The 25,312-nt window shown below is 46.0% G+C and overlaps 1 protein-coding gene across 1 annotated transcript in view; it reads left to right on the top strand.

Moving 5' to 3' along the window:
• The window catches only part of PRDM6 (PR/SET domain 6), a 100,058-nt gene that overhangs the window by 57,942 nt on the left and 16,804 nt on the right, over positions 1-25,312 (top strand). The window contains exons 3-4 of the mRNA XM_040622539.1: positions 10,795-10,922; positions 14,482-14,606. Coding sequence (XP_040478473.1) covers positions 10,795-10,922; positions 14,482-14,606 — 253 coding nt within the window. The remainder of the gene's footprint in view (positions 1-10,794; positions 10,923-14,481; positions 14,607-25,312) is intronic.

The following is a 25,312-nucleotide window of genomic DNA, read 5'->3' as shown; positions in this document are numbered from 1 at the left end:
CCCCCCATTGTCTTCTGCTAGCCTGACACTTAGCAGCAGCTGACCCCCAGTGTGACCAAAATATCCGTTTCTGTTTCTTCCCATGGCCGGCGCTCTGAGGCAGGCTCCCCAGACCCCACCACGGGTGTTTTACAGTTTATTGACACTTTTCGACTGTTTTTCTGATTACCATATTTCAGTCTTGACTTCTGTGTTAGTATTATCTGCAAGCTCAACATAAACCTCTAATGATTTTCTAATATTTCTGGAACTTGATGAATGTGAATTGACAGAGTACAGTATATAGCTTTATATCAGCATTACTGAAAATACAACAACGGGCTATATAACCATTACTCATTTATTTTATGGGGCATTTATGGCTTGACCTTTGAAGCCTCGTCGTGAAATCTTGGCATTCCACGCATTCCAAAATATGCCCAACCAAAGGGAGAGGGAAGAGTTTTCCTGTTAGAAATAGCAACAAAGTCAGTTAATTCTCATGGAGGGAGGAAGGAGAAAGTATGGAAACGAGACAGCCTATGGTTATATGGCTGAGCTGCAAGTTGAACAACTGAACACAGATAAATACGGGCACACTAGCTGGTAGGTGCCTTAATGAAGAAGCTTTCATTGTAAAATATGCTTCTTCCTCCGTAGACTCCCTGTCTCCCCTGGTTTCTGATGCTCCGGGCCGTCACTGGCAGGGGAAGGAGAGCGATTTTTCACCGTGTTGGGGGGGTTGTACTTTTCTTCAGATGCACTCTTGCTTTGTGTCAATTTTACTAACAGATTCAGTGATTCTCACTAAATGGGCATGTGCTCCGAAAATAGGAGTTTGTTTCATGCATGACGTTATTAATCATTATGAACATTTTTATGACCCTCGCTTGGAGAATTTCAGATGCTTTTAAAGAAAAAGCTCTACATTTCTCCCTGATAGGACAAATGGGATATGATGAAAAAAGCAATAACGAGGTGGCCTACGATTTGGGGGCGGTGGCGGGGTGTCGTCCTTGTCACACTCACGTATCAACCATATGACTGTGGGCAGGTCATTTAACCCTTGTTAGCCCAAGGTTTGCATCCGTACAGCGGAGTAACCTTCTAGCCTACCTTACAGGTTCGTCGTGAGGATCCAATGAGCTTGGGAAAGTATGTGACCTCGTCATTCGCGGCTGTTCCTTCTTGTGTTAAAGGTGGGGGCAGATGCTCTCCTCAGTTGTAAAAGACTGCTCCGTGGCCCCTTTCCTCAAGCTCTGATTTCGCTTGATTTGAAGGTTCACAAGCGAAGAGGTTAGGAGCCCACCGTGGGGTGGTTCTTGCTGTCTTCCTCCCTAGACTGGGGAGCGGGGGCCCAAAGCCCAGGCTGACGGTGCTCCCAGGCGATGGGATGCTCTGCCATCCACAGGTGTCCCCCCACCCCCAGCCAGTACGCGATTGCTTCAACAGCTCGCCTGCCTCGAACACATTCCGTGTTCATAGAGTCATGAGGTTCTCTAAGTCGGGGCCTCCTCTGGCTAAATAATGTCTCTGACTTCAGAGGTCAGGCAATGCTACGTGGTAGGGATGTTCGCTGGGGGGCTTTTGGGGTCCTGAAGCCACAGTTAAATAAAATGCATGTAATGACTGCCTGTTATAAACATGCCCCAGGTATGTTCTTAAAGGGGTGGGTACCTGTGTCTTTTGGATGACTTTTTTTTTTTTTTTAAGATTTTATTTATTTATTTATTAGAGAGAGAGAGAGCCCGTGTGCCCAAGAGCAGGGGGGAGAGGCAGAGGGAGAGGGAGAAGCAAAGTCCCCGCTGAGCAAGGAGCCTGATGTGGGACCTGAGCCGAAGGCATATGCTTAACTGAATGAGCCACCCAAGCACCCCTTGGATGACATTTTTGTAACACTGCACAAAACTGAAAACTGAGTAAGTTTCAGAAGTGAGAAATGTAGGATCGAAGAGGTGCGTCCTCACTGTTTTCTAGATGGTGTTCACATCCATGCGTTGTTTTAAAATATTTTGTTTTCTCCTTCAGTAGGCTCATCTGGGGGATAAAAACATCAACTAGAATGAGTGTTTTACTCGTACATCTCGCTCGTGTCACTTCAGATCCTTTTCTTCTCTCTCTGTGTTTTTCAACGGAAGTTGAGTGTCTGGTCTGTATACAGGCTCGTGTCAGGTGCCTGTGGGGAAATTTACAAAGTGTTTACACGGTAGTCCTGCCCTCCGTGAGCTTGCAGTCTGGTATCCTTCGCAGTCCTGAGTTTCTTAGATTACACGTAGAACCTCGTGGCGAGCGTCCCCCAGCAGGCTGGTTGATTATGCTTGAGCTGATGTTTCCTATCTAATTATAGTGATGGCCTCAGGGTAGCTAATGTTCTTTGGGCTTTTCGTGGGCTCCCAGCTCTGATTTCAGAATGTCATATACACCAGCCCATTTGATTTTTAATATTAGCCCTTTGATGTAGGGACTCCTGTTAGCACCACTTGTTCAAAGAAGATCTCAGCTTCTTCCAGAAGTTCAGTGACTGTCCAGAGCACCTTGGCCACCCAGGATGGAGCCACGCTTTGGAGCCGACACCCACATGCCTTCCGTGGGCGCTTCTGACTGGAGTGACTCCCGTGGCGTGTTTTTGTTGGTACTACTTAAGAAAGTCTCCCGAACAACCCTACTGTTTAAAAGCTTTTATTTAGCAACAGAGGTATTCTGCTTTTTAAGTGTTCCCCAGTCAAAACAGTCCAGAATTATGCTTTTGTGGCAATAGCTGTGTAGCTGTCCATGGGCCACAAAATATTTGCACCCTCTCACTCCTGACACCGAGGAATCCCACAGTGAAACATGATTATCCATCTTGGCAAACAGTATATTTTTTCAACTGAGGTTCTCAAATTCCTCATACACTTGATTACCGAGATCCTGCTTTTCTGAATTTTCCAGAAAGATGGGGACCATATTAAGGCACTGTGAAGAATAGGTAGAGGACATAGGAGAAACCGTCTTCATATCTGTCCTTCCCTGGCTCTTGGCTCCTCCAGCTGCTGCAGAAGGATTAGAACAGTGCTGGGTTTTCAGGTGTAAGCTGGAAAACTCCCAAAGACCACTTCTTGACCCTTTTCTGTGGGAATTGTTTATTACATTTTAATCGTCACGTGACATTCATCTTTTTCATTTCATACAATTGAAAGAAGTAAGATTCAAGGAGGATGTCCTGTTTTCTTTTACAAGCCCAGGTGGAGGGGTGCACCTGGGCGGCTCAGTCGGTTAAGCACCTGCCTTCGGCTCAGGTCCTGATCTCAGGGTCCTGGGATCGAGTCCCGCATTGGGCTCCTTGCTCAGTGGAGAGTCTGCTTCTCCTGCTCCCCTGTTCATGCTGTCTTGCACTCAGTCTCTCTTTCTCTCTCTCTCTCTCAAATAAATAAAATCTTTAAAAAAAAAAAAAGAAGAAACAATGTTTCCATTTTTAAAAATTTAAAAAAATTTTAAAAGCCCTAGTGGATAGTGCTTAGAATGGAGTTTTAATTACTGTGAGGATTTCAATGCACTTTGGGATGTTTTGAGGTCGTCCTATGTGCCACGCCCTGTGTTAGATGTTTGGGCGTAAAATGGGCTCCCTCACGTCAGCCGCCAGGTGAAAACCGAAGGCAGCTGGCATTTCAGTGTATGACCGAATGCTGGTATCTGGGGCCTCGGCCCAGGGACAGGCCAAGGTGTGGAAATGAAGGAGAGGGGGCCAGCGATGTTCCCTACTCCCTGCAGATCGGCGAATCCTTTTCATATAAAACTATTGGATCTTTTTTTTTTTTTTCTTTCCATGCCAAAATTCAAGGACCCAGGTTCTGGAAGGAACAGATTAGTGTTGAAACTATAAGGCACGTTCCTTTTGTGTGTAGTCCTTGGCTCTCCTCAGGGTACTGGCAGGAGTAGAGGGGGTGAGGGAGGCCTCACCACACTCTCAGTGGGTAGGCAGAGGGATGGCGGGGGGCGGGAGGGGGCCTGGCGATGGGACCCCAGGCTCCCACTGACTCGTAGTCTCGCTTTGTCTAAGTCACCAACTTTTGGAGCCCCCAATTCCTTATGGATAAACTGATCCAGTTGGAACAGATGGTCTCTGAGGTCCCTTCTGAATCTGATTTTCCTGGGCTCTAAATTTCGCCAAGGGACTCAGCATTCTCACAGAATGGGTGACCGAAATCTTCACGGAGGCCTGTGGTTTTTCAAACAGGGTCCCCCCCGTTCATGGCCAGCCCTTGGTGATGTCCCAGCAGCCACCTCCAAGAGGAAGAGTGAGGTGAGGTGAGCTGGCTGGGTGCTTTCTGGTGGACTTTCTTTTTATCTGTTTTTATAGTGAAATTTCTTTGATGACTTCTTTGCATTAAAGGGGATCCTTTGCTTTAAAAAGATCACTGAAAGCCTCTGTTGGTGAAAATGAAAGAAATAAACCCTGCTCTCTCCCTCCTTGGAAAACTGCAACACAGAAAGCTTGGATCTCAGCCAGATGGTGGCTTCTGGGCAGCACGGGAGGAATGAATGTTTGCAGTGTTTCCACGTTATCAGTTCACATGGTTTTCCTTGAAAGCGCCCCCAGCTATCACAGGCTGAGTTTTAGTGGTAGCAAAAATTCCTTTACCGCTGGGATTACAAACCGAAATGCTTAATGAGGCCAAGCAGGTAAGTAAATTAGGGAAGTAGGGAGCTTGAAAGACAATAGGGAGGGGTAGAGACTGTGGATAACTGGAAAAGCACATGGCTGATCTCAAGGGGGTGACCTTCTTTTCTCCATTGGATCATTGCCAGAGATTGGGGAGTCACCTTTTGATTTTTTTTTTGAGAAAAATTATAAATGAGGTAAAATTTCCAAATTTTTAAAACATTGTGGAGGAAAAACAAAATTGGTCAGTTGCCTGAGTTCAACCTGAGAGGCCCCCAGTTTGCAGATCGTACTTCAGAGAAAACAGTGCTCAGAGCCACCAGTATACACAAATTACTGTCTTTCAGAAGATGGTTTTTTGCTTTCTGTGAAAATGGGCCCCACTTAGTTGCTGGCTTATGTGGTTCCTATGATTATTATCATGAATGTAAATTGACAGCATTCATAAATGACAAAGCCCCCAACCAGCCACTCATGATTAGCGTTTATAACACAACACGGGTGTATTCTTTATTCATCCTGTTCTCAGTTAAAGTAGATTCTTGTTCTAGGAAAGTAAGGTCATAGGAGAAAGTGGTGCTCTCTGATACCCAGGATTGTGGTAAATGTATGGCTTTCCCATGGTGGTTGTCAGTTAATGCTGTGTACGGTTCGTAATAAGCAAGAATGTGTGATCATTATTTGAACCACATGTGTGGCGTCTCAATAAATATTACTGGATTGAAAACTGCAAAAATCCCCTTAAAAAGGTAAGAATTAGCTTTTCCCCTTATCTCTCCAGTCCCATTGATAAACGAGAAAAGAGAAAGTGCAGACCAAAAGCAATGGTTTTAAAACAGCACCAACAACATCGCAAAAGAAATCAGTGGCTGATAATGTAGTGATACATATTACAAATATTTTCCGAGGAGGATAACACAGATAGAGTTTTCAACCTTGGGGAAGATAGTCTGCTTCTCTATTTTAACAACTCATGCAAAAAGCAAACTACAGAGAAATAAAAGCCTCGATTTTCATTTATTTTTCTCTCTTTGATTTTTTGGAAGAACAATCCCAAAAGCACAAATATAATGTGTAAGTGTCAGTATACAGGCCAGCAAGAAAGTGAGTAAGTATTAAGATTTTGCTGTATTTGCTTCAGATTTTTTTTTTAAGAAAAAGGAAGCTTTTCAGAGAAAGCTTCAGATAAATTCCCTTTATTTTGCTTCCATTCCTTTTTTCCTAAGGCCAGCGCTCTCATAAAGTTCTCAGGACCCCTTCCAGTGTCTTTTCAGAACTTTACTGTCTGTATGGTTAGTTACATGTATATTGCAACATACGCTATTATAAAATACTCTCGTTATTTTTCATATTTTGAAATGTTAACAAATGGTACTGTACCCTGTTTTTCTTAATCGGCTGCTCTCTGTTCTTGATGTTTATCTGTTTCAACCAGATCTGAATACAAACAGATCCAGTTCATTTTCTTTAAGTGTCTTACACTATTGTATAAGATAATTAAAGCACAATTTATTTATTCTTAGATGATAAATAGTTCCATTATTTCTCATTATTTACTATTACAAACAAAGCTACGGTGGATGCCCTTGGACTTGTCTCCTTGGGCACATGTATGGGGGTTTCAGTGGGAAAATTTCCCAGAAGTGATATTGCTGAGTCCTAGGATTTATGCGTCATCAGCTGTATTTCAATGTCCCCAAAGCGTTTTCCAATGTGACTGCTTTCTTACACTCGTTTTCAGCAAAGCTGGAGCTAGCTTGCTTGCTTTTTCTTTTCTTTTCTTTCTTTTTTTTTTTTTGAGCTACCTTCCTAAAACCAATATGCCAGATATACTTGCTATGGTTTTGAGAATTTTCTACTGCAAAATTTTACCTTTTTCCCACCAAGTACCCTGTGTGTTTCTTTTGTGTACTCCTCGCCCTTTCACCGGGTCATATATTTGGCTACTTTAGAAATAATAGAGTAAATATTAAAGCTTTGGTTGTTTCATGTTCATTCAGAACAGAGCACAAAGTTTAAAGCAAAACTATGCTTTATTCAAGTGTTCTTCCAGAATGAATCTTCCCCTTAATATAAATTTCACTCTCTTGCCTTCGTGGTCACTACTTGAATGAATCCAGTTTCTGACCTTTTGGCCATTTGCATAGATCCTGAGAGGATTGTCTCAGCACTTTGTGCACAGGTTTTGGTGTTTTTCTGCTTATTTTATATCTTTTGAAAGAAAATGAAAACAAATGGAATGTTGGTGTCAGCATTAATTCATCTCCTTAAATTCCTTGAGTTTTTTTTTTTTTTTAAAGATTTTTTTATTTATTTGACAGAGAGAGAGAGAGATAGCGAGAGAGGGAACACAAGCAGGGGAAGTGGGAGAGGAAGAAGCAGACTCATAGAGGAGGAGCCTGATGTGGGGCTCGATCCCAGGACTCCGGGATCACGCCCTGAGCCGAAGGCAGACGCTTAACCGCTGTGCCACCCAGGCTCCCCTAATTCCTTGAGTTTTTTTAGACCTACTAGGTATCTAATTTAAAATTTCATTTTAGTGTCACACAAATGTGGATGTTAGCACAACCTCCAAAAACGCCTTCCTGAACTTGGAATTGTTGCTGTCGCCTGAAACTTGTTGAAGCATTTCTTCACTTAGAGTTCCTTCCGTCTTGGAGGAAGAAAGCCAGCCCCTGTCTGGTAGAGTAGATGGATAGAGGTACAAGGACTAGTTCAGTTACATGAGGAATTTTACACATACCCCCTTTTTATTTTTTTTTATATTGTATTTTTTTTAGAGAGGGAGACCGGTGCGGAAGAGTCGAGGGAGAGAGAGAATCTTAAGCAGGCTCCTTGCTCAGCGCGGAGCCTGACGTGGCGCTCGATCTCACAACCTTGAGATCATGACCTGAGTTGAAATCAAGAGTTGGGGGCTTAACTGACTGAGCCACCCAGGAGCCCCCACAGACTCCCTTTTTAAATACACTGAACTCTTAAACGGAAACAAGGTTGAACCGATGACGGAGAGTAATGTCAGGGCCCAAACGAGTCCCTAGAGCTTTTCTGAGTTGATCATCCTTAAGTTCCTGTTTAGGCTCACGTTTGGGTATCCTGGTTTTCCCACTTTTATTCTCCTTCTACTGGAGGAATGGACAAGAAATAAGCATCAGTACCTTCTGGCCCGTTGTTTCTCTTTCAAGAAACACTGCGGTTAAATGTTAATTCTTAACAGCACCGACCGCATAGGGTCCAGGATCGTCTTGAGCCAAGTACGCGGACATGCATTTTTGGCCTCTCCAAATAACTCTGCTAGGAGGTGCTGGTCTTGTTTGCATGATGGGACCCATTGAGGACATGCCACGTGCGGTGAATATTGTTATGATTTGACATTTTATGACGTTTCTGAAGCTTTTATTTTGGGGGGCACTTGGGTGAGATGGATGTAATCAGATCTGTGTTTTGAAAGATCAGTCTGGCCGCGGTGTAGAGACTAGGTTGGAGGGGCGAGGGGAAGGTGCCGGGAGGTCAGCAGGGAGCCGGATGAAGTACCACAGGTGCTCAAGGAAGCCCCCCCCAGCTGGGGTGGTGACAGTGGAGGGGGAGAGATGGATGCCCTCGAAGAACATTGAGGAGGCAAATTCACCTGGATTTGCTGATGGCCGCGCGCTGGGGGCCGAGGGAGAAAACCACATCAAGGTCCAATGAGTTTCCTCGACTCAGATTGGGCGCACAGCTATAGGATCTAACAAGGTACCTGAGATTTTCGTCCCAGTTCTATGTGAAATAGCATAAAGTCAGTATCGGCTGAAGCCAGGGAGACACAGCCTCGTGCCCTGTGCCATGCTGGGTGATGCTTGGAAAAAGCGTGACAGATAGCCACCTGCTTTCCCTCCAGGCGGGTAGGAGGCAGGCGAAAATGGTTGGATTCCTGCAGTTACAGTCTGTGTGGTTTGAGGAGTGTAGGAAGAGACCCCTTCATACTCGTTTTCAAGACTGACTGTCCAGTGTCTGGTGTTCAAATGAGCCCTCATTCAAGGTGGCACCCGCTCCAGGTAAAGGTTAGAGAGGTGTTTTTTAAAAAAATAATTTATTTATTTATTTGAGAGGGAGGGAGGGAGAGAGCGTGTGCACAAGAACAGGGGGAGGGAGAAGCAGACTCCCCGATGAGCAGGGAGTCCGATGTGGGGGCTCGATCCCGGGACCCTGGGATCACGACCTGAGCCGAAGGCAGACACTTCACCGACTGAGCCCCCCAGGCGCCCCAAATGTTAGAGAGTTTTACGTGCTGTTGATGACATTGGCTAGAAGCACAAAGGAGAACTGTACTTCCCCAAATGCTCCGTAATTATTTTCACCAGCAGCTCTCAAGGAAAGTTTGTTCATCGGGGAAGGATAGGGCAGAGGGCTGGGTCATCAACATTTTTGGCTCCATTTTAGATAAACACTGGTGTCTGAGGAACTGATGGCTTTTGTTCAATGTCGCATGGGCTGTCAACAGCAGACTCAGGGTTGAGACTTTGAATCTTTGAGCTTCCTAAAAAGGACACAACAACAGTAAGAACAACAGAATAACGACAGTGTGATCTTACCAAAATGCAAAGCCTGTCATTAGTTTGCTCAGGTAGCAGATGTCCCCACCACGTGAAATGATTCCATTTTCTGCTATGATCCTCAAACTAGGAATTTAAAGAAGTCATTCATCTTAAATATAATATAATCCAGGAATCTCTCTATTCTTCTCAGGCGACGCTGATTATCAGCTGTGATCACACTGGCACGCTACCCAAAGTTTCCCTAACAGTTGCTTTCATTAGATTGATGTCTGTCTTTTATTTGGGGGGAGGGGGTTAGTGGAAAGATTGAGAGTGGAGACAAATGAGTTGAAGAAAAGCGAAAAAAAAAAGTCAGCTGTTTAAAATGACTGGAGATAATAAAAGAAACTGTCATCACTAAGCCCTCTCGCCCCCAGAACAGAAATACTGAGCTAAATTAATATGAATGACGATACTAATTTTAGGGTCTAATGTAACCAGTGAGTCTCTCTGTAAGACGTACTCTCCTTGTCTGTTTGGAAGAGACTGGAAAGGCTGATCAGAGGGTAAGAGACATGATTTGTCAGGATGCTCTGGGGAACGCTTCAGCAGCTACCAGGATCCCATCGCTGATTTTATTTGGGAAGGACCAGCCATACCGTGGTCCTTCTGAGAACTGTACCCTTGCTTCCCGGGTGCCCCTAGCACTGGGAGGCCCTTTTGGAGTTTCTGTACACATGTGAGCCACTGATCTCCCACTCGTCGAGATACCACATCCGCCAAGGTGCCCAGGGCTCACCTGGTTTCTAGAAGTGGGAGCCGATTACCTTGGTGGTCGGTGCAGACTTTTTGTCCCATGCTCTTCGCCTGGTTTGAAGCAGATTTCATTTCTTTGAATATGATCTTCAAAGAAAATTTGTGTAATAAGATGCCTTAAAGCAATCATTGTTAGACCCACCTCAGTTAAGACACTGAAAATCCATAGGGACCAGTTAATTTTTTTTCTTTCTGTTTTTGAGGGTCTTTTTTGATGGTCCTCCTTATAGTTTCGGGTCCTGACAGCTGAAGTCCCACATTCTCTGCGACGTGAGAGTCTATTTATTTCATCTGAGTCAGGGTTTTTGTTTGTTTTTTGTTTTTTGGGTTTTTTTTTTTGAAACCAGTTCTGTGCATTTCCATAACGCTCCACCTGCCTTCTGGGTGTCACTGAGCTTGCCCGACCGACGGTGACTGCCTCCCGAAGGCCTTCGAACAGTTCTGTGTTTGAGCCCGGGCGGCCTCTCGTGTGGCTGTCCCAGCCGTGTCAGTGTGGCCTCTCCCTTCAGCTTGCTTTGTTTATCCAGCAGCTCATTACTTAAGAGTAGCCTGTCAAAATAGGTTTAAATACCCTTTGGGAAACATGGTCCCTCACATCCTTGAGATACCAGAAATATGTTGAATACAGGGAAGATTGGCTTGATAAGAAAAACGTGATCGACTTGCATCACCAAGAACTATTTCCCTGTTATTGCGGTTGCGTTTCCACAAGCATCAGTCAGCCCCCCGCAAACCTACAGGCAATGCGTTTCTGCCGCTGACACATAAGGACACCCAGGGAAGCAGGGGAAATGATTGCTGATGATTCGTTCTAACTACTTGACCTTCTGACCTCTTCTCTAGATATATGACCAAGATGGGACACTACAGCACTTTATTGATGGTGGGGAACCTAGTAAGTCGAGCTGGATGAGGTATATCCGATGTGCAAGGCACTGCGGAGAACAGAATCTAACAGTAGTTCAGTACAGGTAAAGTATATCTTGATTTACCACTTACGGAGCTGAAGCCCTTTGGCTTGAATTTACGCATTCAGGCTTGCTGCTAGTTGGGAAAAATCCTGCAGAAAGTCCTGCAGAACCCTGTGGGAACGGGCAGGAATTTTTTTACTGGGTTTCTGGAATCTCCTTAGTTCTTGCAAGTCACGTCGTGAGAATTCAGGAATAAAGATGCTCGTGGAAGGCCTTTTTCTCGGGTGCCCACGGTCAATATCACTGCCCCAACATCCACCACTGTTGCCATGAGCCTGGAAACCCCACTGGTGTGGGGCGATCCCCCCCCCCCCCCCCCAGCCGATGTGTATCACCTCTCCCGCTCCCTCGAAGATGCCAGAGCGTTTGCGTTTGGGTCTTCAACTGTTCAGAATACGTTTCAGGTCATGAGGCAGTTCCCGAGCACAGAGCCCCCCCCCCCATCCCTGCTCCGGTTCCCTTCCAAGTTTGCGCAAAGCCCGAAGGTAGCAAAGAGGAGGCGGGGCCTGCCTCATTTCCCAGCATCCCGTGGGCTGGGCAGAGGAGCCTGGTGGATTTCCACTTCCGCTCTGTGCACCTGTTGGGCGAGGATTTACTCTCAGTGCTAAAGAAGGCTGGAGTGGAGACGAGAACACAAAAACGGATCGCAGAGGGAAAAAGCCCTTTTCTCAAAATCCCTCGAAAACATGTGCCGTATAAATATATGACCTCAGTTATAAACAGACTTGTTCCCTTTAGAATCAGAAGCAACTGTTTAGCTTTATTAGGCACCACAGACACATCAAAGCAGAAGGCCCTGTACTCGGCAACTTGGAGTCCTGCCTATGGCTATTTATTTCCTTTCTTTTTTGGTTTTTAAACATGAAGCCTTATAAAGGGAAAAAAAAAAAAAGAGCTTTCTCCCCCTGATAGGTTAAAGGCTGCACAAATCTGGCTGCCTCTCCGAAGGTCTCCAGTTCAAAAGGAACATATTTGGGCAGCGTGTGACTCACTGCCTTGGTTTCCCGTGCAGTCATATTTCATTAAATAATGGTTTCGGTGAAATCGTGCATGACGGTATTTGGTTACATAGCCATGTGCGGGCTCTACTCACCTTTATAGCAGCCGCATTTTTGTCCTGAAGCTTTTCTGAAACTCGGAGCTGGAAAATTAGTAAACATGGTGCTTGTCCATTCAGCAAGAGATCGTTTGGCTGGCTCTGTAATGAGCACCCGGGGAGCTCTTGAGGCAAATTCTGAATTGGGGGAAGCAAGACGCCCCAAAGGGGAAGGTGGGCAAGTCCGTAAGTCAGTCACCTATCTGTCAATCGTAAGTGGATTTTACAGCTCCCCTTTCATGACGGCGCTTGAACTTCTAGATCTCTCTGCTGATCTGTTTTCGATTACTTCGGATCTCTTGAAAATGAACTACAAAAACACAATTTAAAAAAAAAAAAAAACTGGCATCCATCACCGGTGACCACGTCCAAGAGTAAGAAAATAGAAACGTTGGACCCTGAAGAGCCAGCTTCATTTTTATTGTACATGAATGTCCTCTTCACGAAGAGTCAGCTGGTTTAGATTCATTCTGTTATGATTTGTAATATCTAAATGGAATTTTCTTCAAAGCGCCCTTGATTGATTGACCCTTAGCTGAACGTTTTGTTTTTATTTTGAGGCTGACAATAATGTTTGTTGGCATGCGTTCTGCTTCAACTGCTTTGGGACGCTATGAAGCTATCTTTATGAGTCATCCAACCACAATACTAAATACATGTCAGCAAAGGAAATATTATCTGAAAAGGGAAAAATCCTTTGATGTGCTTCGACATGCAGAGATTTCTGCGAGTTTTGGAAGCTTTGCCCGCTTGTAAGGCACGGTGTATGCTTACACTTTTTTTTTTTTTCTCCGCCCCCCCCCCCCCCCCCCCCTACTCTGTGCCTCAGAAGACCACCCATTGCTCGAAAACAGTTCTGCTCTTTCAGCAGCAAAGTGTGTCATTTGGTTTTAGCACATTCGTTTGCCGGGCGCCGTGTTTATAGGAAGGGAAGCCAAACCGAGAGATGAAATGTTACAAGGGTGAAGTACAAAGTCGACTCAATTTTTCTCAAGTTAGGAGATGCCAGTGATTTATAGCTCGGCTCCAATTTTGATTTTTTTATGTAGCAGTGGAAAGAATTAATAAAACGCACAGCGCTCGGAGGGTTGCGGGAGGGAGGAAGGGTAGCGAGGTCCGGACGACTGGCTGGAGTTTTTGTCAGATATTCATAGAATGTTGGGAAAAACATTCTGCTTAGCTAGCAGTGCCCTCGTGAGACAGAATGGCAGCAAGGAAGGAAAATAACAAGATAAATGAAATCTTTGCAGCTGCAAGTAAAATATTGAGAATCTGCACTTTTTTATTGATCTTTATGATCCTATTGCCAAGAGCCACTTTGCGGTGACGAAATATGTTGACAAGTGCATATCTCACTGCCATGAAAAATGTGAAGGATTCGCCTTATGTCTGCAGTGTTCTACAAGGAACAAATTGCCCTGCTACAGCCAATTCCTTACAGAAAGGCTGAATTTAAGGCCCCCCAACCCTAAACGCTTTTATCTTGAACTCGAGGCTCGTGTTTGTAACCATTCTTCCTGGAGGAAACCGGTCACGGTCGCCTCGTTTTTTCTTTCTTTCTTTATTTTTTTATTTTTTTCCCAATCTGTAGGTTTTTCTTTACAGTACCGAAGCTGTTTTAAAAAATGTTTATTTCTTGGTGCGTTCACTCTGTCATTTCAGAGGGTCCTCTTTCAGCCGCAGTAAAGTGCTCCTCTTGTATTTATTGAATTTCCATTCGTTCCCCGCAAGAGGGGTTTTCTCTTCTCTTTTATCCAACTTGAGAAGACAGGTAACGGGGAAGATCTTTTTTTTTTTTTTTTTTAACCCCCCTCAGTCCTTCAAGCCCAAAGCTGCTTCATTTTCCTGCAAACTTGGGGACCCCCAACGCCGAGTGGTGAGAATACGCACCATGCTTTTCCTCCAAATCAGAAATCAGGAGTATTAATTTATATATGAGGGTGTGGCCCCACTGTCTGCAATTTGCCAACAGACTGAATTTTCTCATTAGTGTTGAGATGAAATTTTTTTTTTTTAAAGATTTTATTTATTTATTCGACAGAGATAGAGACAGCCAGCGAGAGAGGGAACACAAGCAGGGGGAGTGGGAGAGGAAGAAGCAGGCTCATAGTGGAGGAGCCTGATGTGGGGCTCGATCCCAGAACGCCGGGATCACGCCCTGAGCCAAAGGCAGACGCTTAACCGTTGTGCCACCCAGGCGCCCCGAATTTTTTTTTTTTTTTTAAATGAGCCCTGGCTTTCTGCTATCTCCTGGGCCCCATATCTGTCTCTTCAGCCACGATGTTCTGTGGAGGGATACAGTGGAATTAAACCGTAAGGTGTTTACCACTCGGATTGGTTGCTGGGAATCATAAGGGGGGTGCAGATGTGATTATGAACTGTTAGATGGAGCTGGGCAGAACTTTTTCGGGGACAATAACAATGTACCGCTGACTAAGCCGGGTTTTCTTTTGTTTTGAATAGGTCGAATATATTCTACCGAGCCTGTATAGATATTCCCAGGGGTACCGAGCTTCTGGTGTGGTACAATGACAGCTATACGTCTTTCTTTGGGATCCCCTTACAATGCATTGCCCAGGATGAAAACTGTAAGAATTTATTTTAGCTCTGAATTCACCTCTCACAATACCTCTGTTTTGAAAGCTAACGTTTTTAAGACTGTTGCTTGAGACTCCTGAAATACGGTTCCCTCTGATGCGTGATGCAAATGTGCACGAGTCCGTCCCCTCGATTTCTTTTTCCTCTGTTGTCCTTTGCTTTTTCACAGGGCGTCTCGGCTTAACCCAGGCCCGTCCTTTCTTCACCTGTTGACGACTCCACAACCGTTGTCAGAGTTTTAAGCGATGTCTGGCAGCAATGTGAAAGCAGCTGGTGTTTAGTGAGCACCTACTATGTGTCTGGGTCTCTGTTTGCCGCCCAGTGGGGGTTCCTAGGGGAGCACGAGGCTCAGCTCCTGCTCCGAAGCCGTGCACACTGGAGGCACGCTATACACAAAAATGAAATAATGAGAAACCAGTGCTGTGTAATTAGGAGTAAAAGCCCTCTGGTTAATTGGGTGTGTCTCCTCCTAAGTAGTCCTGGGAGTGAGAAACGTAGCCAAAATCATAGACCTATGACTGAGGAATTTGTCTCTCTCAATTGCTTCATCTAAAATGAACCACATAATGTTCTTCTATCTTTATGACCATGGCCATCATTATCTCTCAAAAAATAATCAACCACCTAGACGAATGCAAAACTTGACGCCATTTTTACTCAAACTTGTATTTATGTTTTACCAATTCTTGGGAAAATATTTGAAGGTCATTTCCAGGATTTGGAACAGAATGCGGTCATTCTGATGGGCTGCAGTGAGAAACGCTGGTTTCAGTGATGTCATTTTTTCCTTGGCACCAAACTGGCAACGGCTAATTGTGATGAGCTAATAATTTGGGATTATGTAACAGAAAAAGACGCAGAGAGACCAAATCTCTTGAAGAAACTGCATTTTGAAAAAGAAGTGTTATTTTTCTTTTTTTTGCTTACTTTCTCCCTCACACACACACAAACTCCACTAAAAAATGTTCATGTTACTCCTGAGGAAAATGCTGATGATCAGACATTTCTTTTCTACATTGTCCCTTTTTCTTTGTGAAAAAAAAGAATCCTCAAAAAGCATGTTCCTGTCAACTTTCCCTTTCTCCTTTACCCTCACCCCAAACCAATCTCAAATCAAAAAACGAATCTTTGGACATTCAGTACCTTCCTCTTGCTTCCTAAGTTTCTACCAGAAAGTTCTTCTCTGCAGTCATACTTGTGTCTGAGGGAGTGTCTCTTTTCGTGGGAGCAGATCTCAGTTTTGGACACAAGTGTGTGGTGGGTGTTAGAGGCAAATATGCACAGGGGGCCAGAACATTCTGTCTTCCCACAATGCCTCCAGGCCTTTGCTCTCCTCACACTAGACCGCAGTCCCTGTACAGAAAGATGCCAGTATCCGGCCCCATGACATGCTGACGTGGGCCCGTCTCCTGAACCTTGATGTGCCCTCCTCACCTTCCGGAGTATGGCATTGATCCAAAGGCACGTCTGAAATCCTGTAAGGTCTTCTGTTTCCTTTAACAAAACTCGTTACAGATCTGAAGACATTACTGTGGTGTGTGTCCAGAAATGTCTGAGAATAAGCCTATCAAAGCCTGGAGTCCAGATGGACATTGAATAGTCCAAGGATGTGTTCATTCATTGCTCAGGTGTTTATCGAACACCTGCAGTGGGCCCGTGTGTCTTTGTAGCTGCTGCAAATACAGCAGCCAGGAATTCGTGGCCTCACGCTGCTTACATTCCAGGGGAGGGAGACAGATCAATACATGAATAAAGAAGTGAGTAAATAAATGGTTTGTCAGGTGGTACATTTTACAGAGAGTTAGAAGCAGAGAAGGAATGAGGCATGCCAGGAGTCCAGAGTTGCAGTTTTTCAGAGTGATCAGGGTAGGCCCTGATAATATTTTGGGATTATTATCTGGGAAGATGGCCTTGGGGATGAGATTTGAGGAGGGGAAGGATCAGCTGCGTGTTTGTCGTATGGGAGAAAGGAGTTCCAGGTGGCGAGGTGGAAAGTGTAGAGGCCCCACGATGGGGATGTTCCCAGCCTGTTGGAAGAGTATCATGGGGTCAGCATGGGTGTTTTGGAGTGAGATGAGAAGTTAACTTAGACATCAGGTGGGGCATGAGCAAGGACCTCGTGGGGCCCAGGAAGACCCTGTCAGAAACCTGGTTTTTTGTCAGTATGGGCCTCATGAAGGGTACTTACAGCAGAGTTTCCAGCAGAAGAGGGATATGTTCTGGATGCCATTGTAAGAGGATGACTCTGGCCACTGAGTAGAGACCAGACCATAAGGCCTGAGGGTAGAGCTAGGAATCCAGTTCCAGGCTCTTGCAGGAATCCAGGAAGAGAGCTGATGATAGTTTGGGCCAGTGTAGACATGACGGAGGCGGTGAGAAGTGGCTGGATTCGGGATGCATTTCGAAAGTAACACCAACAGCGTTTGCTGACACCTTGGATGCTGAGTGAGAGAGAAAGGAGTCAAGGATCATTCTAGAGCTTTGGTCTGAGGAACTGGAAGGATGGAATGGTCACTTACCGAGTTACGAGCCAGAAGTGGAAACCACCGTGGAAGGGACTTCGTAGGGAATGCATTTCCTACCCTTGATGTGATTTCTGAGGTGCAAGTCAGACATTTGCAACATTGCTTCCATCTCGTGATGCTGTTACACGGATGAGACGGATTTAAGGATTGGGCTGGAGGATCTGGGGGGCTTGTGTGCCATTCACAGCCACCTGACAATAGGTATCTGAGAGTGTCCCATCTGGTCCTCGGATTCAGTGCCAAAGTGTCATCAGAAGGGTACTTTCTGGAAACGCCACATGCTTTGCTTTTTAATACTTCTCTCACCTAGACTCCGACTGTGTAAAGCACTCTTGAGGTGGCTGATTATTTGATGAACTCTCCCGGGGTGTATGTTGTATCGTTTAGCACCTGAAATCCTTGGGAGACTGTGGAAAACTAGAGCAGCTGAAAGTATGGCGGACTCCGTAGATAGACTAAGCAGCTCTTCTGCGTGGAGTTCCAAGCTCAAAGCGAGGGTGGAGGGAAATCTAAAGAAACTGAAGTCATTGACGAAAATACTCCACAGTGACAATCCCCCCTGCCCCTAAGGGTGTTATAGGAATTTTATTTCAGTTCCTGTCTCAAAGTCGTATATCTGTCGTGTGATTGGCCACCCAGGAAACCAGCAGAAAGCTTCATCAGATAGTGTAGGGGAGATATATGACTTTTAACGCCAAGATGGATTCTCATTCCACATGATTCACGGAGAGAGCTGGGAATGCTTTATAATGAGGGTTCCTTATTCTGTACAGAGAAAATATTCTGTGTGATTTAAAAGCACAAATGTGTGAAAGGGCACGGACAGATCATTTAACAGATAGCCTTCCACAGCCCTGAGTAATTTAAATCACCTCAACCGGATTAGCAATTCTAAGACGATTTTTATCCCACTGAGCTAGCCACAAAATAGATCGGGTACCTTAAAAAAGAAGCTTCTTGATACCGGAGACTTAGGTGACAAAATGCCTCCGCAGAGCCTCCTTACGGGGCTAGGCACGCACCAATTAATAAACGTCCCCTGGAAGAATCTCGAGACTTTGGTCACCATTACTTGAAGGGATTATACATTCCAGCCCATAGTTCCTTTGTTAATGAAACGGATGCGTGGCCCGAGACATTCAAGGGGAATGTGATTTTACTTAGCGAATAATACTTATTAAGCATTCTCATGTATTAAAAGATCATTTTCCTCCCATGGTTCTTTCAACGACGCAAGTACACGTTTCCTCCTGAGCGTGTGCAGTGGGTTGAGGCTGGAGTGACCGTCCCCTGTGGGGCGGGGGGGGGTGCTTATGAAACGGTGGGTGCACTCAAGGGCCCAGACAAGCCATTGAAAGCCGCTGGGCCTCAAAGAGAAGGCAGCATTTCACGCAGGCACTGGGGCTCTGGAAGCAATTTCTCTGTTATTTTCTTTTTCAAAAACCGGGGTTATCCGTGTAATAGAGCTCCAAGGAGAGAGCCGCTCCATCCACCGTGGGCCTTTCAGAAGAGCCCGAAGGAAAGCCTGTGTCGACAGATTGCGTCCGTGAGGAGGACTGAGGCTCCCCGAAGCTTCCAGGGAGGGATTAGCTCCTGCCGAGTGTAAAGACCATAGTGTGTTCGTATTCATTTCAGAGGAAATTAAAAAAAAAAAAAAAAAGGCCGGGACTAAATGTTCAGCAGGTCTTCCTGCTGCTCTTTCTGCCTTGGCCTGAGATGCCAAGGTGGCAGAATGTGGACCTCTTCGGCCCCGCAGCGGTTCCCACCCTGCCATGGACGCTGCCTCCCTCCCGCCTGCCTCTTTCTCTTGATGGTACCGAGCAGGAAACAGAAAGGGGCAGCTCTGCATCGGGCCCTTCACCCCTGTGGTCCCACAGACAGGGAGGAGTGAGGCCCGGGCCCAGGCCTTGCCTCTGGGAAGGGGGAGAAGCTTGCAGTATATTCGGGTCCAGTAGGTCCGGCTGGGCGTCGAGCAGTGTGACGAGCAGCAGGAACTCAGGCCCGGTCCTCAAGTCTAGAAGACGGCCCATGAGCACGCAGCTTCGAACCGGACACGGCACAGAAACCAGGTGACACGGCCATGGCCGTGAGCCTGAGCCGAGGGGCGTCGGGCTGAGCCCTCAAACAGGAGGAGGCCGGGTTCCAGGCCCCTTGTGTGCCGTAGGGAGCTGGGACTGCACGCCTTACATGAGCCTGGGACCTGGAAGTTAGTGTTCTGCCCCTGACTGAGGGCTAGAAAAATGCTGCCCAGCGCCCAGGAAGCCAAGGAGCCGTCCGTCTCAGGCCACTGGGAGAAGCCAAGTGCCGCTCTCCAGACACCAGCCCCGGCCTTTGGAGCTTGTAGGGCTTGATTTTGTGCTGTGTGCCAGGTATCGAAATCTTGGGCCACCAAACGAACGAAGACGGGTCCAGAACTGCAGAAATCTGAAGGGGGCCAGACGAGGCAAAGAGGAGCCACCCCACAGGGTTGCCCGTGTATCTGCCTAGCACTCCCAACAGAGGGCAGCGGCCACAGCGAGAAATGACACCCACTGTCGCGAATTATTTGATCTCTTCGGGTGCTTTGGGATGCTGGGGTGTGCCGCCTCGATCCCAGCCTTGCTCTCAGCTTGAGGCACTCATTCCCCCAGTGTGTGAGAGAAGAAGGGGCTGCCAGCTTTCAGATGAGTTTGTCTCCAGGAATTACCTTCCTCCCAAGAGAGCCTCTGTGCCCTCGGTCATGTTCCCCTTCCGTGTAGCCCATGTCCAGTGGCGGGTTGGTGTGGGGGCTGCTAAGGACTGCTTCCCCTGTCCCAAAGCAGGACAACTGTGAAGGACCTCCCTAGCTCCAGAGCTGTCCGTCTCCTCCACGGACACGGTCCTCCTGCACACAAAACTGCAAATCTCCATTTCAGAGTCTTTCCGGGGGTTGCGACTTAGGTATTCCCAGATTTGCATTTCCAGTCCAGACCTCTCTACTGAGTCCCGTACTCCTGTCCACTTGTCTACTCCACCTCTGCCTTTGGTATCGCACCAGAGTGTCCAGCTCAGCATACACAACGGAAACCATTCTGCCTTTCCCCCAGCTCAGTAGCTCACCCCCATGCATCCAGTTGTTCTTTCTAGAAACCCCAACACCTCACTCTCACTCCCTTTTCTCTCCAGTCAGTTACAAAGCCCTGCTGCTTATGTATTCCTAAGTGCACTTCTTTTCACTTCTTCTGCTGCCCCTTGGTCAACGTGAGCATCAGCTTTGGCACGGACCGCTGCAGTAGTCCCCTGCATGACACACTTTCCTCGGTGGCATCACAGCGGCCAAAGGGAAGTCTCGTTGATTTGCTAATTTTATTGTTTCAGCTCATTAACGTGTTTTGTTAATAGGCAATTTGGTTCTATAGATTAAAATCCAGAAAGGACTATGGACAGATAATTCCCCTTGGAAGTCATATGATAGATTCCCAGGTCTCCTTCCAGACATCTTTTTGGTTTTTTTGGTGCCTACTCTATTCGGGCATGTTCTCCCTCACTTTCTCTGGCTCTCACTGTGCCTCTCGCCCTTTTCTGCAGATAGTAGCGTACTATATATTGTTCTGCACCTTACTTTTTCATTTAACAGTGTAGAATGATGATGCATTTAGAGTATAAATCCCATCACCTCACAGCCTAATTTAGAACCCTTTTTTGGCTTGCTATGACTCTTACAGTGAATCCCCAGTTCTACAGCACGGTAGCCCACGGGCCCCATAGAGTCTCCAGAAAGTGTTCTGTGTGGCTTCCCTAGTGTTTTACAGAATGAGAATGTGAGCCTTGTTGGACTGACCACGCCCTGTTCATTTGTTATGGACCCTACCTCCTCTTTTGAGCTCCCTCCCTCCTCAGCATCCACACAGACCCTGTGCCGAGCTGCCTACATTTCTTCTTCTCGCATTGTCTTTTTTTCCCTTCTCACCTGTCTGATACCTGCGTGCCCTACAGGACTCACGTTCAAGGTCACTGCCTTACACCGCACTGTAGCCATCCTGGTGATACGCTTTCCCTGTGCCTCTTCCTATTTCTCATAGCACGTATCACACTTGCAGCAACATGCATGTCATTCACGTTTTGTTCTTTCTGAACCCGAGAATTGCCTTGCGATGAATGGTGATTGACAATTCACGGTGCCACCTGGAATTCATGGCATTTTAGATTTGATGAAACGGAATAAGTACTTATTTGTAAAAACCTTTGCTTGATATCTGTGTCTGTCACTGGAGTGTAAGTGGCCTGAGGCCAGGGGCTGGGGCTTATTGATCCCCACCCCCCGCCCCTGTACCCGCAGCATCAACCGTGTCAGGCATGGAGTAGATGGTCACTAAGTATCTGTGGGCTGAATGAACGGACAGAGGTTGTTTTAGGGATTCTGCATTTGTCACTCCCAGTCTTTTAATTTTCCAGGATTTGATGAGCTCACATTGTTCCTTGACTCTAGATCCTTTAGGGCTTTGAGAGTTTGCTCTCTACCCCTTCATCTTTGGTAGGTGGAAGAGATTTTACCAGCTCGGTGTGTCTTCACGTAGAAAGCACTTCATTGTCTAGGTCACTGTGGTTAGTCATCTCGGTCCTCTTGCCGTTGTCCGTACGGGCTGTCCCCTCTCTGATAATGTCCTGCGTTTTGTTAATACTTTCGATTGTCATAGCCAGCAAGGCTGCAATTTAGGAAGAACAGTTTTCTGTGTCATTTAAGTCCTGCTTTAAAAGGCTTTGCTTTGGGGCGCCTGGGTGGCTCAGTCAGTTAATCTTTTGCCTTTGGCTCAGGTCATGATCTCAGGGTTCTGGGATCGAGCCCCGCATCGGGCTCCTTGCTCAGCAGGGAGCCTGCTTCTCCCTCTCCTTCTGCCTGCAGCTCCCCCTGCTTGTACTCTCTCTGTGTCAAATAAATGAATAAAATCTTTAAAAATAAATAAAAAACAGGGGCGCCTGGGTGGCGCAGTCGTTAAGCGTCTGCCTTCGGCTCAGGGCGTGATCCCGGCGTTCGGGGATCGAGTCCCGCATCAGGCTCCTCCGCTGGGAGCCTGCTTCTTCCTCTCCCACTCCCCTGCTGTGTTCCCTCTCTCGCTGGCTGTCTCTCTGTCACATAAATAAAAATAAAATCTTTAAAAAAATAAATAAATAACAAAAAGCTATACTTCCTAGATTTCTAGAGTCCTATGGAAGTGTGCACGAGCTTTGCAGGACAGTTTAGAGATCAGATGTCTTTGCTTTTGTGATAATTATTTCTTCCCGTCCTTACTTTTTCTTCTCTCTACATTACCTGCTCATTTCATTCAGCAGGATTGAATTGAGTCACGCTTACGGTAAAGGAGCATATACCGAAAGGGGAGTAGCGTGTCACTGTTGCTACTTGCAGCTTGAAGGCATATTACCTCTGCTCCGAGGTGTCCCAGAGAAGGAGATAATGAGACAGAGCATAATTTGATTCCGGCCATCCGCACTGTTATTGCCTTATATTATTACTACCTCAGATGCCATATATCCCAGATTATTATACAAACTGGTATAAATTTTTCTTTATGACCATGTTGACATTGATCATTAAAGTTAAATTCATTTGCCCACCAATTCTCATGCTTCGTATAAAGGTGATGTAACTTTAACAGTTTTGGAAAATTAATTTATTAGGCTGTTTTGCAGGAGATGTGAGAAGTCAGAATTTATAATCTATACGTAAAGTCTCCTTTGCGTTCATTTCTCCCAAAGGCATGATATTCCTCCTCCCACCGTGAAGCTTCTGGCTGGTGATCCCGCAATCATGCATGCTGATGACATCTTCATTCGACGATCTTTCCACCGGGCCTTTCTATTAGTCTGGCATTTCCCACCCCACAAGAGCTTAGTGTTGCCTGAAAATGTGTGGGTTCCCCTCTGATCTGTCTCTTCTGGGTTAGTTATAAGCAGGCGACACAAAACGGGTTCTGCCCTGATCTCTGACCATGCTGCTGTTACTTTTTGCTAAAAAAAAGGTGCTAAACGCTGTGTAAAATATTCCTCCTTACCTTTCAATGCCTATTTTAAGAGTAACGTGCAATGATTTTTTTTTTTTTTTTGGAAGCCTAAAATGTGTGGACGGATTTCATATTGATTAGACACTTTTGCCTCAGAAATTAAAATTACGTGTAAATATTTATATATAACATAAAGATAGACACATGAACATATACTTGGGTGTGTAGAGGTCTATATATGTATATATGACATATATGTTTATAGGATATGTTCATACTGACACATGAAACACTGTACTCGCTATCAAATGTTCTTTTTATTTTTGAAACACAGCTGGTGAGCACTGACAAGATAGGAGTGTGGCCAGAAAAAAAAATGCCTTGGAAGTTAGAAGACGAAAGCTCCCAGCTCAGCTGTGTCCTTCACTGCGTCTGCGACCCTAGGCAGTTTCTAGTATTGGACCTTTTGGCGCTTTACCTTCTTTTATTTGGAATAAGAGAGGGTTGATTTAGATCGGTGATTCTTAAACCCCGAGGGTCCATGAGAAGCACTTGGGGGAGCTTCTCAAAGTGCAGATGCCCAGCGCCTCTCAGGAGAGCCTGGATTAATTTTTTAAAAGCCTCTCCTGCGAGTGTAAATGTGCGTTTAGCTGCACAAACGCTGGGGTCTTCCCAGGTGTGCGAGTGTCTTGCTTTCTTTTCCCTTCCCAAGACAGGATGGGCCATGCTGCCGGAGCGCCATAGCAGAGCTGGTCCTTTGGGTGGATTTGTGTCATAGCTGTGATTATACGGAACGTTCTCTGGGTCGGAGAGTCCTGAATGGCAACACACTGTCTGCTCTGTGTCTCCCCCACGCATGGCGTCTCCCTGTCCACTCAAGTGCGGAGCCTCCTGGTCATGGTCCGCTACCATTTGCTCTGTGCAGTTGAACACACTCGAGTTCGCACCCTCTATCGGCATCTCAGCCATGGTCCGTGGCAAGGAAGGATGAGAGCCCCCAGCTCATGTGTGTTCTTCCATGTCCCCTTGAACCAGTTGCCCAGAGCCGTGTTTTACTTCCCACCCCCAGTCTTTTTGCCCCTCAACCTCTTCAAATGTTTTGGTCTCTGGTTTTCTTCTCTTGCCCATCCTGTGACCTTGACTCTCTTTGACCCCTGAAAAAACCAATAAATACATTTTATTGACACAGTAGTTACTTAGAGCAAGAATGGTAGTTTTAAAGCATATCAGCTTCTAATCACCTCTGCCCCGTGAGTTGACCAGTGAGTGCGTGAGATAGATTATTTAGCAACGTAACGACTTAAAAAAACAAAATGTTACTTTTAGGATTTTTACTCCCACTGGCCTCCTTTTACAGATGGGGAAACTGAGGCACAGAGAGGGGTTTTTCTTTGTTTTTTAAAATAACTTGCCTAAGATCATCGAGCTAATAGAAGGCAGAGTCAGGATTTGAACCTTGGTCTTTCTGATTCCAAAGCCCAAGTTGCCTGCACCACACTCTGTTGCCCCACCCCCACTCTTACCTTATTCACTGTACCCTCTCTGTAAATCACACCTGGCTCAAACCCGCCCTGAACGCCTTTCTCTTGTCATTTTCTTGCTTTTTTTTCTTGCTGTTTCTGTACAGAAACACTCTGTGTCTATTTCCTAGGCCTGGCGTCTTTTATTTATTTATTTGAACTTTATTTATTTACTTGAACAGCCTCTAAGGCCTACCCCCTCTTGCACCCCTTATTCCCATGGTGTTGAGAACCCATGCCCTGCTTGGCCAGCCTGTTTCCATCGCCATCCCACCAAGGTGCCAGACTTCTGTCTCCAGGTGTCTTTCACATTGCTCCCTTCATCTTTCAGCCAGTTTTTCTGGAATGTTCTGTGCTGGCAAGGTCCCGTGGAAGGCCTGAAATCCCGAGGGCCTGGCTCTCTACCTTCTTGGCATTGCTCAGGGTTACCCTCTGTGGGCAGCCACGCTTTCTCTCTCCCTTCTTTGCTGTTTTTCCCTTCTGAACTCCCTCTAAACCTCGAGCACAGTGTGGAGCCTCAGTCTGGAGTCTGTGTCTCACCTCTCAAGTGAACTCAGCCCTTAAGGCAAAGACAGTGTGCCAACAGTCCTGAGCGTATAGTATTTGCTAAATAAATAGGCACTGAGCGAGCTAGTAATTTGCAGCAATCCTGCTTCCCCCCCCCAGTCGAATAGTCTGTTACTATGTTACT

This window comes from Ursus maritimus, unplaced genomic scaffold, assembly GCF_017311325.1.
Source record: "Ursus maritimus isolate PB19 unplaced genomic scaffold, ASM1731132v1 scaffold_5, whole genome shotgun sequence".
NCBI classification, from domain to species: Eukaryota; Metazoa; Chordata; class Mammalia; order Carnivora; family Ursidae; genus Ursus; species Ursus maritimus.
The sequence above is the reverse complement of the archived record's forward strand: the minus strand, read 5'-3'. Positions and strand labels throughout refer to the sequence as shown.